Genomic DNA, 14,746 nt, shown 5'->3' with positions numbered 1-14,746 from the left:
CATCACAGCCGACAAAAAGCCAATTGAAGCTGAACCGATTCTTACTCTGCTTATAAAGGATATTTCTGTGTTATTGCATTAAAACAGTTCGTCCAGAGAAATCGATGATTCGTTCTGCAAACAATCTCTTCATCTTAATACTTCAAATGTTTGTGTTTTAGGGAGAGCGGACAGCACTACATCTCGCCGCGGAGGCAGGACATTTAGAGACGGTGATGCGGCTTATAGACATGCAGACTGATGTCAACAAACGTGATAAGGTAGTCCTCCGCATTGTTTTGTGTCCTTTGGTACACAAGGTCACTGTAGTCATATGCCAATGTATCCTACCATCATCATGATCTTGGCTCTATAACTTATTGACAAAAGGAATATCAAATTCGGTTCTTGAGTTTAGTAATGGGAGGTCACTCTTTAATATATACACATCGACCTCCGAAGCTTAACTGACAATAGCACATTAATACCAATAATTAGGAATATTGATGATTTATTAAGGTCGACTTCAAGTCCATATCCGAAAATATCCTGCGGTGTCTTTTGTAATATCAAGCAAAGCTATTCAGCACCATTTCGAGATTATGACTAGCAAAATGATTAAAACCATTTAGTCTGGCTTGAATTATTTTCCTTGTTTTTCATGACTTTTTTACCGTACACTTTGTCTCTTTCCCTATCGCTCCTCCCCCTCGCCGGTTCACTGACAGGCTGGAGAGACTGCACTACACTTAGCAGCTCGGAATGGACACGTGGAGGTCATCAAACGCCTGTTTATGGTGGGTGTGGAAATCAACGACAGGGACGTGGTAAGTACCCACATTGTTCGTTAGTGTTACCGCAAGTGACATGGTAAGTACTCTCATTCATTCTTTACTGTTACCGCAAGTGTCATGGCAAGTACTCTCATTTTTTACTGTTACCGCAAGTGACATGGTAAGTACTCTCATTCTTTGCTGTTACCAAAAGGGACGTGGTTAGTAAATTACTGTTATAACAACTTTGTGCTTTGCAGTTATGTATTTTTATCACATAGGATGTTGAATGCTCGGATTACTTCCGGGACCTTGGTGTAGCTATTCAATTGATAATATTCAAGATGGGGTGAAAGGTCAAATTCATGACTTTATAGTCATATGTGTTTAACTTATTAGCGTCTTGAATTTACAAGATAGTGTACCAAATGTAATCTTCAAACCAGGAATCAACTGGCTGAATCCAGAAATCAGTGTTTTAATTTTGTAACACGACATGATATCTGTTAACATTTGTTTTAGTAAACAAGGCATTATATTGTTTTTAATTTTAAAGCAATGAGGGCAAGGAATTATTGATATTGTGTTTCCTGTCTGGTAATTTCTGCTCCACAGGACGGGAGGACGGCGTTACACATATCAGCAGAACGAGGCCATTACGAGGTTGTGGAGGTGCTAGTGGAGTACAATGTGGGATGTAATGCTGAAACCATTGTAGGTGTTGTTTGTAACTAAAACCATTGTAGGTGGTGTTTGTAACTAAAACCATTGTAGGTGGTGTTTGTAACTGAAACCATTGTAGGTGGTGTTTGTAACTAAAACAATTGTAGGTGTTGTTTGTAACTAAAACCATTGTAGGTGGTGTTTGTAACTAAAACAATTGTAGGTGTTGTTTGTAACTTAAACCATTGTAGGTGGTGTTTGTAACTTAAACCATTGTAGGTGGTGTTTGTAACTTAAACCATTGTAGGTGGTGTTTGTAACTTAAACCATTGTAGGTGGTGTTTGTAACTTAAACCATTGTAGGTGGTGTTTGTAACTAAAACCATTGTAGGTGGTGTTTGTAACTAAAACAATTGTAGGTGGTGTTTGTAACTAAAACCATTGTAGTTGGTGTTTGTAACTTAAACCATTGTAGGTGGTATTTGTAACTTAAACCATTGTAGGTGGTATTTGTAACTTAAACCATTGTAGGTGGTGTTTGTAACTTAAACCATTGTAGGTAGTGTTTGTAACTAAAACCATTGTAGGTGGTGTTTGTAACTTAAACCATTGTAGGTGGTGTTGTAACTTAAACCATTGTAGGTGGTGTTTGTAACTAAAACCATTGTAGGTGGTGTTTGTAACTAAAACAATTGTAGGTGGTGTTTGTAACTAAAACCATTGTAGGTGGTGTTTGTAACTTAAACCATTGTAGGTGGTGTTTGTAACTTAAACCATTGTAGGTGGTGTTTGTAACTTAAACCATTGTAGGTGGTGTTTGTAACTTAAACCATTGTAGGTGGTGTTTGTAACTTAAACCATTGTAGGTGGTATTTGTAACTTAAACCATTGTAGGTGGTGTTTGTAACTTAAACCATTGTAGGTGGTGTTTGTAACTAAAACAATTGTAGGTGGTAATTGTAACTTAAACCATTGTAGGTGGTGTTTGTAACTTAAACCATTGTCGGTGGTGTTTGTAACTTAAACCATTGTAGGTGGTGTTTGTAACTAAAACCATTGTAGGTGGTGTTTGTAACTTAAACCATTGTAGGTGGTGTTTGTAACTAAAACCATTGTAGGTGGTGTTTGTAACTAAAACAACTGTAGGTGGTGTTTGTAACTAAAACCATTGTAGGTGGTATTTGTGACTTAAACCATTGTAGGTGATGTTTGTAACTGAAACCATTGTAGGTGGTGTTTGTAACTGAAACCATTGTAGGTGATGTTTGTAACTAAAACCATTGTAGGTGGTATTTGTAACTTAAACCATTGTAGGTGGTGTTTGTAACTTAAACCATTGTAGGTGGTGTTTGTAACTAAAACCATTGTAGGTGGTGTTTGTAACTAAAACCATTGTAGGTGGTGTTTGTAACTAAAACAATTGTAGGTGGTGTTTGTAACTAAAACTATTGTAGGTGGTATTTGTAACTTAAACCATTGTAGGTGGTGTTTGTAACTAAAACCATTGTAGGTGGTGTTTGTAACTGAAACCATTGTAGGTGGTGTTTGTAACTTAAACCATTGTAGGTGGTGTTTGTAACTAAAACCATTGTAGGTGGTGTTTGTAACTAAAACAATTGAAGGTGGTGTTTGTAACTAAAACCATTGTAGGTGGTATTTGTAACTTAAACCGTTGTAGGTGATGTTTGTAACTAAAACCATTGTAGGTGGTGTTTGTAACTAAAACAATTGTAGGTGGTATTTGTAACTTAAACCATTGTAGGTGATGTTTGTAACTGAAACCATTGTAGGTGGTGTTTGTAACTGAAACCATTATAGGTGGTGTTTGTAACTGAAACCATTATAGGTGGTGTTTGTAACTGAAACCATTGTAGGTGATGTTTGTAACTTAAACCATTGTAGGTGGTGTTTGTAACTTAAACCATTGTCGGTGATGTTTGTAACTTAAACCATTGTAGGTGGTGTTTGTAACTAAAACCATTGTAGGTGGTGTTTGTAACTAAAACCATTGTAGGTGGTGTTTGTAACTAAAACCATTGTAGGTGGTGTTTGTAACTAAAATAATTGTAGGTGGTATTTGTAACTTAAACCATTGTAGGTGATGTTTGTAACTGAAACCATTGTAGGTGGTGTTTGTAACTAAAACCATTATAGGTGGTGTTTGTAACTGAAACCATTATAGGTGGTGTTTGTAACTGAAACCATTGTAGGTGATGTTTGTAACTTAAACCATTGTAGGTGGTGTTTGTAACTTAAACCATTGTCGGTGGTGTTTGTAACTTAAACCATTGTAGGTGGTGTTTGTAACTAAAACCATTATAGGTGGTGTTTGTAACTGAAACCATTATAGATGGTGTTTGTAACTGAAACCATTGTAGGTGATGTTTGTAACTTAAACCATTGTAGGTGGTGTTTGTAACTTAAACCATTGTCGGTGGTGTTTGTAACTTAAACCATTGTAGGTGGTGTTTGTAACTAAAACCATTGTAGGTGGTGTTTGTAACTAAAACCATTGTAGGTGTTGTTTGTAACTAAAACCATTGTAGGTGGTGTTTGTATCTGATAACATTGTAGGTGGTATTTGTAAATGAAACCATTGTAGGTCATTTTTCTTTGACTAGCTTCCAAATATCTTAATAACATCATTGATATTGACATCAAAATTAAATTTCGAATGCCATCAAGTGGGAATACCCCTCTCTTAAACAATTCTCAATACAATCCAAATGAAACTTGCATATCAAAATAATCGAAAAGTTATTTCTTCTTTCATGTAAGATTCTGATATTTGTCAAACTTATGTTTTCCATTAAAAACCTCCTTAATCTAGAGTAAAAAATACTTAGGTGAAACAGCTTTATTTTCATAGTGTTTAATTACGTTTTACAAAGATCATTTGAATGTGTTTGACGTTGTTTGTGCACAAGTGAATGAATATTGTGTATGTTATTCTCTTTCCAGAAAGAGTTCACTCCCCTCCATCTGGCGGCCACCCACGGCCATTACGACGTGACTAAAACCCTCTTAGAACACGGTGCTAACGTAAACGCCCAGAACTTTGTAAGTGTATAGTGTCAATTAGAGTCATCAGGTGACTATGATCGATTAGCATTAGTTTTTGTTTTGTTTACAGATACCCAGGGGTTAGGTCATCATGATACGACATACATGCAATTCTACGTCAGGTCGAGTCCATTGTGAGTTATTTGGGTTTAAATTGGAGGGTCCATTTGCTGTTCCATCCAGTTTTGCTGTAACCTAAAATACAACTGATGAGGATTTGATAGGGAGCTATATTGATATTTTTGGAGGATATATATTAACATTGTTTTATTTTAGTATTGATCAGCTGATTCGGCATGTCTTTGATATGTATTACTTTGATAAATAATGTATTGTCAAGAGATCCGTTATAGGAATTCGGAGAATGTTTTAAACCAACTATTTGTCATGTGCGACTAAATTTCATGGTTGGGAATTGTGAAAATCAATATGCACAACAGATCAAATGAGGTTAACCTATCATTCCCATATGAATCCTGAATGTTAGGGAGTTAGGAGTTTCTTATATTTTCACGTATGGGTTACCTTTTAAGGTCTTTCATGAAAACACCAAATGACATCGCCGCGAAAACCAGTTGGTTTGTACAAATGTGTAAATGTGCGAAATCATGCCAATCAGTATCAATCAAAGGTTCTACATCATGGACATTTTGACCAATGAAACATACTGCAATCCTTCTTATTTTCTCGGTGTGGATATTTAGGATAAGTCAGTGTTTACATGTTATCTTTTCGCGATTTGTTAATTTTCGCACAGTATATCTTTAATCAGGTCATCTGCATGTACAAAATATCTAACTTGTTATACATAACCGCGGCAAAGTTCATATAAAAGCAAAATCACCGAAGAAAATTGACACCGCGAATATTTCCACTTTTACAGTATATATTCCATTCACAATGACCTGTTTCTGTTACACCAGCAAGGAAACACAGCGTTACATCTGGCTGCAATGGGCAACTACAAAGAAGTCGCACAGCTCATCGTCGAATCCAATGCTCAAATAGATCTAGCAAATCTTGTAAGTTATCTTTTGTTTCGATCTACAATCACATCTCTATCTTTGAAAATATATTTGTCTGAACTTTTAACTATTTACAGCGTCCCCGATTATAGTTTCAGAACCCAAGATATATATTTTTTCATTCTGCATTATCAACACCTTTGGACTACATCTACGCTTGCTAATTGTGCATGCTTAACTTTTTAACTAATTAGTCTTTGGTACGTTAAGTTGTATATCTAGCATTTACTAATATTATATATTTAGGATTAGATAATTATGTATCTTGTTCAATTCGCGATTGACGAGTAGGTAATATTTTTCCTATAATCCAAAGTCCTTATCTCAAATCCCATTTTGTCTGTGGGTTTTTCTCCGGCCACTCCGGATTTCTTCCACCATATTTACCTAGCACATCCTTAAATGACCATAACGATTAAATACTGTAAGTATGTAACACATTTCCCCTCTTTGTTTACAGAGATCACAGACAGCTCTCCACGTGGCAGTAGAAAATGGCTTCCAGGACACGGTTGAGGTGCTTCTGGCTGGAGGGGCCAGTTTACTTGCCAAAGAAAAGGTTAGACTTTTAGAGTCACTATTATTTACTTACAAGAATGAAATAGTGCTGGTCATTGGCATCAGTAAAGATCTGAAAGTATTTTCTTTTCCAATATGACATACACGTGATCTGATATTATCTATTGTATTTTTAGTTAGGGAAAACCCCGTTGCAGCTGGCATCCCGTGGCAGTTTTGTGGCGATTGTTGATATGGTGATCAAAGCTGAGCGGTACTACGCCGTAGCTCGGGTAAGGATTTAAATATTAAGGGCGCAGCCCGCGAAGTACTTAAAATGTAACACATACGTGAAAATGTAAAAAAAACTTTATAACCAGCATTCAGTATTCAGCTGGAAATAATGGATAAATTTCAATCTTTAAGTGGTAAAAATATATTCTTGGATGGTGTTAAAACATTGCATTCTCTATACTGGTGTATAACCAGCTAAATCAAAATAGAAAATTACTTTTCTTTCTTTTCAAAAGGGCATATGGGTGGGATACGAAAGATAGGGGGGGGGGGTCGATGCATGACTAAAAATGCTCAAAAATTTAAATCCGTTCCGTTATTTCCATAACATTCCCTTTTTCACATTGCATAAATTCTGTATTTGGCTTCTTAACCATCTGGCTGCACCCTTTAAGGCCTTGCCTTCTGTCATATTAAGATATCAAACAGTAAGACAGGTAAGGATTTAAATAATAAATATATGTGCTTTCCTCTTCGATTTTTTAAATAATGTACATGTAGGGTGTACACCGGAGAAATCCACATTTGGAAATACCATAACCCGTGCGGATATATTAGAGAAACATTATGAGCAAATTAAGAAGAACACAATTTAAAAATATCTGTGCTTTGATGTTCGATTTACCGGATATGTCGTTCAGGATTACCATGAAAAAGAGCTCGATTATGTGGACCCACATCGATACCTCCGGCAACCAATCCACCCATCATCCATCCAAATGAAGGACATCCTATGGCGCCTGGCCACAAAGCAGCTAAAACCAGGGGACTGGAAGAAGCTGGCGATACAGTGGAAGTTTACAGCCGAGCATGTCCGGGCCATAGAACATCAATATACGGGTAGATGTTAATGTACTGTCTCATGTAGACGTTCTATTTCTATGAATAATAAGTTCCTGTAATTACAAAGTTGTTCCCCATACTGTCTGTTATATGAAAACATATTTCAAAGGTTGAATATGTTGCTGCGATCAATTAACATGATTTATGGAATCTTTGTGAAAAAAATATTAATTGATAGTTAAAACAACCATACACATGTAGGTTCAAACGTTGATTTATTAAATGGAGAAAAGTAATTCTTATCCACAAGCGTCAAAAACGTACCCATTGTTATTTTCTTCTTTCAAGTCAGCTGTCTGACTGATCCGAATTATATTTTATTTTCTGAATGTCTTGGCAGGGACTAGCAGTTATAAAGAACATGGATTCCGGTTGATGATGATTTGGTTACACGGGGTGCGGAAAGACGAAAATATCATGAAGCTGTTATTTGAATCATTGGTGTCAATAGATAGACGGGTGCTAGCAGGTAGGTGGCCATCTAAATTCAATTCTAAACACAACCTAGTTATTCTCAATTAAAATTATATAAGCTATTATATGGTCAATTTTAACATTTGATTAATATATTAATACATTTTACCTTTTCATTAAGACTTGACATTGCGAAGGTATTCGATTTATCATCTTAATGCATTCAGTTTGAAAACTACTTAGCATAGGCCGTTGGGTTTTTTCTCTGGGAATTCCAACTTCATCATTATTGATCATATGTACGGTAATATAACGAATAATGACTACACACATTTATAGTTATTAGAAATGATTCAATCTTAATTCGTTATTAGGGAAAAGGTATTTTTCCTAAGCTCCACCCGTTTGATTTTATACAGTTTTTAAATTGTCAATTTTCTGATTTGACGTTCCATGAATGTTTCAATTCATTTCTATATTTTCGTTTGGTATATCTTTTAATGTCTACCTTTTACATTTTAGAACAAATCCGAAGACGTGCAGATTATGGTCACGACAAATTCTGTATGGGAAATGTTTGTAACATTGCGTAGCAGTGATTGACATAAATATAGACTTTTGAATTTGTAGAGCGTCTTTGTCCGTTATATCAATGGTGCATAACATACCACACCGGTCGACAAAGATACATTCATATCTATATTTTGTTAATATAACGATCAAAACTTTATATTTACATACAAACTTTGACAGAAAACCGATGCATTTCGATAGTCCTATGTTCTGTATGGTTTATTCTCTGATGAGGGTAGTTGAAGACTATTTTGCTTTTGCAGGAAACATTTGGTCTTATGAACTGACCTTCGCTTTATGTTATTTTTGGACGATATTTTCGGTGGAACATTTGTACAGTTATTTATGTATTTATTTCTGCTATTTTTTTCTTACGGTGCCTTATATTAAGGTGTGTTAGATACACGTGTCTGGGTGGATGTCAATTGAAGCTCTAATCCTCTATAGGCATCAACACTCGGTAGACCGCTAACGTTGTAGCATTCCGATACTAATGTGAACAGATCTCGTCTTATTTAATATTTTAGATAATTTCTTTTCCACTGGTGTCATAAATGTACTTATTCCAAATTTACTTTTTAATGTTTTGTTTTCATTTATTTAACAGTCTTTCTCCTGACAAATGAATTTTAACTTAGTTTAAAGTTGATAACGCAAATTAAAAAGCTCCCAAATGAAAAATGAAAAAAGTATTCTAAGAATCGTTTACGATATATTCGCTTCTCGTAGGTAACTAGTTTTGTCCTCTCTCTGTAGCGATACAACATGATAATCGACCTCTACAATATTCAGCACGTGAATCGACCAGCGTGATATCGGGTCTGTACAGTTATAGACGAGCGCTGTCCACGGTAACATTAATTCGTATCTCCCCCTAGAATTGATTTTGATGTACAGCTAATTTTGATGTATAATTAGATGGCTAACTCTGATGTATAGTTAGAAAGAACGTGCTTAGAAAGATTAGATATTTTGATTTGGTCGATTACATCTTTATACCATTTAAACATTTCTTACATTTTTTTCAACATATAATTTACCTTTTTTCCTAATAGAAGAAGTAAGATGAATAGAATAGTGTTTTAAATGTGTAATAAGAATGTTGTGTTCATTTAAAATTAGTGATAGAAGATAGTTATTGTATACTTGTTAAGTGTCGCGTGTGAAAGTGTTCGCGATATATTGTTTGGAAACTATTCATGAACATGTATGTAAATATGTTTTGATTGATGAGAGTGTGCAGGTAAATTTGTAGAGTCACCGTATGCAATGAATGAGACAAATTAAATGTGAATATACGAGTATGATTATAGATAATACTGTCTGGGTGAAACTTACGCCATTTTTTCATTAAATCATGTTAACATGCCGTTTTTGATTATCTATATAAATGTAGACATAGTTTTATCATATCATTTTACATGTTACAGTTTCCTGTACATATTCATTACAATTTTTATCTTTTCATTGGGTCGTGCAATCGGAGCTGTTTGATGAAAATTTAAAATGAAATATTAAATGATGAAATGAGTGGATGTTTTTATTTTTATTTAAAAAACAAACCCACTGAAAGTTATCGATATGACATCAAACTCTAAAATACACACACAAGCACAGCGCATTCAGCCACAATACCACATATTATTTCCGGATTTATTAAAGCTTTGATGTCACTATTTTAGTGGATCCACACAAAAGTTTGCAAATATTTTTTTTTTCATAACCCGATGAAGTTCAAAACACAGTTACACCAATGTTTATTAATTAATTTCTCAGACTTCTAGATATTATAAAATACGTTCAAACAAACTATTCCATTGATTTTCAAATCGATTTTTTTCTTAGTCATTACACAACATTGACGTCATGATAACGTCGGGTTTTCGCGCCGTTCTCGATTTATACTAAACTTTTATCTTTTACATTGCAAGTCTACCTAAAGGATGCCTTTTTGTAATTACTCTGCTTTTGTATCTAACAACAACAGTTCCCCATAGAATAATACACATACCTCTTTAACAGTAATGTCAATTGTAATGCTCAATCATTCGATACGACAGCGTTTGGAGCTTTCAAATTTAGAGTATTATGTATAAGTTAGACTAATCATTCCCGAAAGACGTTCTTATAGGTGTTCTTCACTGAACCACTTCTAGTCTATCGATATCCTTGATTTTGTAGGGAGCCCACACAGAACTTTCGTAGTCTAGTTGTGTTCTAACTAAACTTTTGTACAGCGGAACTGATTATTTTTTATATCAATAAAATGAAACGTTCCTCTTAATATACCAAAACTATTGATTGGACTTTTTGATCTCTTTAATCATATGTTAGTTCTGAAACGAATTTTACATCGATATCGTTCTCATTTTCCGTACGTGTCGGATCGTTCCCAACTACTGTGTAATGTCTTGATGCTCCGACTTGGGTGTATGTAGAGAAGTAGAATAATGCTCCACGATACAGACTTACTCCGAGAATACATTTAATGTATTTTTATCAAAAAACTATATAATATCCGTTTTTGTATGAATGGATTCAATATGATAATGTCATTCCATCACATTCCCCGTCGTTTATAATATTATATTAGCGGGGTATGATATAATTCAATATCGGGTGATATATCTGTATTCATACATTTACCATTTGGGTCGGAAAATGCTCAACAGTATTACTGTAACATCGTTTTGAATATATATATATACTTAGCACATATGGGACAAGGAAGTAATTCCAACCGTGTGGACAAAACAAAATTGTCAAATTTTCGAGGCGATCTGCCTCTTTATCAAGACAAACAAAACGAACACGATTACATAATAGGATACGAACAGTAATGCGGGACAAAGTAGACAAATATTAAACTATACAGCACAATGGAGCGCAATTTACCCTTCGGCAGTGGCAGCCGAAGGCCGGATCTACAACAATGTAACCATGCTGTTCGGCAGAACGCTAAAATATGAGCGATGACTGGAAAGCGTACGTGCCACGTGTGACGTCAAATGTGTTGCGAAATTTATATATACATGTATATAGTGCTCATTTGTATAGGATGCAAATTTAGTCGCCTATCTTCTCAGTGTGTTGATAAAGAAGCAAAGTCCCAAATTTAGTCCCCTTTTGCTGGGCAGCATATGTAAAGGATAAAAAACCGCGTAGAACAGAACGGGAAAATGCTGGAAGTAGGGATAAGTAATTGAAAAGCAAGTGATCAATTGATGTCGATAAGTATAATTAACGTTCGTTAATGCCTTTGGGATAGCGGGTCTGTAGATAGGTAATCCAGAATCTCTCTCTCGATCGACGCTTGGTTTGTGTCCAGTAGGAACAGTGCTCAATTGCAATCACCTGCATGTCTTTCCAACTATGGATGGGTAAGTTGAAATGTCTGGCAACCGGATAGTCAGGTTTGTTCTGTTTGATAGACCAGCGGTGATTGTTGATTCTGACGTTGAGTGGACCACCGGTTTCCCCAACGTATTGCATTGTGCATTTCCTACACGAGAGGAGGTTAGACGACATTGCTGGATTTGCACGTCAGGTTCTGTCGAATGTTGATAGCACATTCAAATGTGTCTGTGGATACCGTGTATGGACACATCATGCAACGTTTATTGTTGCATGTCTGGAATGAACCCGTTTGTGCAGCAGGAGCAAGAGGGAAGTTTGCTGCTCACTACAAGGTCTTTTTACATTTTTTGGTCTGCGGTAGGCTAGTAGCGTTGGCTCTGGGAAAATACGCCTAAGTTTTGCCTAATTACCTGCTATATATATATATAGCAAGTAATTACAAAATGCTCCACCATCAACAGAGCATAAACTATACCCTTCAGTCAAACAAAAACTAATGTTTAATGTGTAATTTACACAAAAATACATCTAAAATAATTAATTTTGTTTTCAGTGTATGCGGATTCAGTCCTTTATTCTATATAGGCCATAGCCTTATATAGTGTCCTGGATTTTTTTCTTGAAGCAACTAATCATTTTTAATATTTTTTATGGTAATGGTGTAAAGAAAGTAACTTCTGTAACTGAAGAAAAATACTAATTCGTCTGTTCCTGTTTTTGATAGGATAGAGTCGAGAAAAAACACCATTCGTCAGCGATGGAGCATATTTTAAGAAAACAGATATACAATAACGAAATACTTTTTATTCATGTAACAGAATCCGTATAAAGTGTTCATGTAACAGAATCCGTATAAAATGTTCATGTAACAGAGCCCGTATAAAATGTTCATGTAACAGAGCCCGTATAAAGTGTTCATGTAACAGAGCCCGTATAAAATGTTCATGTAACAGAGCCCGTATAAAATGTTCATGTAACAGAGCCCGTATAAAATGTTCATGTAACAGAGCCCGTATAAAATGTTCATGTAACAGAATCCGTATACAATGTTCATGTCACAGAGCCCGTATAAAATATTCCTGTAACAGAGCCCGTATAAAATGTTCATGTAACAGAGCCGTATAAAATGTTCATGTAACAGAGCCCGTATAAAATATTCATGTAACAGAATCCGTATAAAATGTTCATGTAACAGAGTCCGTATAAAATATTCATGTAACAGAGCCGTATAAAATATTCATGTAACAGAGCCGTATAAAATATTCATGTAACAGAGCCGTATAAAATATTCATGTAACAGAGCCGTATAAAATATTTATGTAACAGAGCCCGTATAAAATATTTATAAATAAAACAAACAATGTAATCTAGCTCGTTCCTTTATATAAAGCTTTTTCAACTGATGTGCATATACAAAACTTTTCATCAATTTTCATGTTTTAAGATTTTCTTTCATGACAAAAGAAGAATATACATGTGTATCGATTTTTATATCATGCAAGTTAATTCCATAGATGAGTGGATTTATTTTCTGTCAGACATCAAAGAGGACATAAATTACATTGATCTGTGATTAATGGTATGATCCTATTTACACTTTTCAATAGATTTTCCCCTTTAGCATGTCTTTATGTATTAAAATCAATAAAATGGTGAATTTTCAATATAGTGAAGCAATATCCGGATTATGCAATGAGATTGTAGGTAGTGTTGATCAATTCTTATCTCCAAATAACAGTGTTCACGGCCCGATACTTAATCTGATAATCTCATTCAAACGGATACACAGGAATTAATGAAAAATTAAATTACCTATCGACGTAAAGTCGATCATCTTTTCCAGTAGAAATATGATGAAGTTTTCAATGGAACTTGATGCATATAAAATGTTACTATTTCATCTGTAGCAAAACAATCTAAAAAATTAACAAAAATTAATGAATACAAAAGCCAGCTTTAACAAATCTTGACCTTCTATTGGAACTGGAACGATTAATAAAATAAATTCGCTAGATTCAATGTAACAGATGAAAAACAAAACCATCAGTAATAGACAACAGCACGTCGATTTAACGTCAAATTCTTCAAAATATCCACTTCGTTCGCTGTGTACATATTTTGTAACGTATAATGTATTCCGTCTTTGCATAATACAGAGTTAACTCCCTTACGGATAGGTATCGATTGTTACGTCATTGTTTTGTGAGCACAATTCACGTCGTTTTCTCCGAAAAGTATGACGTTACGCTCGCAAACACATGACGTCACAATCAATACCTACCCGCAAGTGCAGATAATTCTGTAATATGCAAATTCGGGATAGTTATGTTGTGTGGGTAAGACGCTTCCGATATTATTTTCAATACTAATTCGCATGAATAATTATTCGCTTACTTAATTTGATAAGCAACACATGTTATCCTCCTGGTTATTCGTTCAACTTTATTGTCGAGAATCAGAGGACATTAAATGGTCCGCGAATATAGTAAAACTTGAAGTATCATATAAATGAAATCCTGAAAATGACACAAACAGCGCTTCATGTTTCAGCAATATATATCATGTTTTATTTATTAAAGATATTCCACCGCTGACAAATGGTATTTTTTCACTATCAAAAACTAGAACAGATGATTTGGTATTTTTCTTCAGTTACAAAAGTTACTTACTTTACACCAATGCCACCATTTAAAAAGTTTGAAGTTCTAATTTTACTTCAAGTTAAATATATAAAAAATAATAATTTGCATCCCGAAAAAGTTCTGTGGCACTATCACCTATATCTAATGAGGTATTGATTGCGTTTGCACCAGAGGCAAAAGGAATTATTTTATATTATTGTTAGTGTTAATTAGATACATATATATACATGATCAAACACCAATTATTGTTCAAATGATGAATGTCATTTATGCTCTGTCGGCGGTGGAGCATCTTTAATGTATATAATCGACCCTTTGAAACATTTGTAATCTTTTCTTCGGCTTTTTAGACCTAAATATAAATCATACCCGTGAACGTATACAATCTATCGTCACACATAACATATACAGATTCGCTTACGAAGATTAGTTTATATACAGTCAAGATATGTCAATGTGTGATTTAAGTCGCATATTTGTTTATTATGGGTGATCATTTTCAGGGTTTTGACCCATCAAACATGCAGTCTGCTTTCTCTAAAATACTTGGATAACAAAAGTGTACAATATTATACTTTATATTACTATCTATAACAGATTAGAGGAGGTGATTTAGCCGTTT

The 14,746-nt window shown here is 34.7% G+C and overlaps 1 protein-coding gene across 2 annotated transcripts in view; it reads left to right on the top strand.

Moving 5' to 3' along the window:
* Window positions 1-9,656, top strand: part of LOC138333673 (ankyrin repeat and death domain-containing protein 1A-like) — a 62,252-nt gene extending 52,596 nt beyond the window's left edge. For both annotated transcript variants that reach the window (XM_069282202.1, XM_069282201.1), the window contains 10 exons: window positions 162-260; window positions 708-806; window positions 1,368-1,466; window positions 4,377-4,475; window positions 5,402-5,500; window positions 5,964-6,062; window positions 6,199-6,294; window positions 6,937-7,135; window positions 7,479-7,607; window positions 8,075-9,656. In XM_069282202.1, coding sequence (XP_069138303.1) covers window positions 162-260; window positions 708-806; window positions 1,368-1,466; window positions 4,377-4,475; window positions 5,402-5,500; window positions 5,964-6,062; window positions 6,199-6,294; window positions 6,937-7,135; window positions 7,479-7,607; window positions 8,075-8,145 — 1,089 coding nt within the window. In that variant the 3' untranslated portion in view covers window positions 8,146-9,656. The remainder of the gene's footprint in view (window positions 1-161; window positions 261-707; window positions 807-1,367; window positions 1,467-4,376; window positions 4,476-5,401; window positions 5,501-5,963; window positions 6,063-6,198; window positions 6,295-6,936; window positions 7,136-7,478; window positions 7,608-8,074) is intronic.
* The last annotated feature ends 5,090 nt before the right edge of the window (window positions 9,657-14,746 follow it).

The sequence above is a fragment of the Argopecten irradians genome, chromosome 10 (assembly GCF_041381155.1).
Source record: "Argopecten irradians isolate NY chromosome 10, Ai_NY, whole genome shotgun sequence".
Lineage (NCBI taxonomy): Eukaryota > Metazoa > Mollusca > Bivalvia > Pectinida > Pectinidae > Argopecten > Argopecten irradians.
The sequence above is the reverse complement of the archived record's forward strand: the minus strand, read 5'-3'. Positions and strand labels throughout refer to the sequence as shown.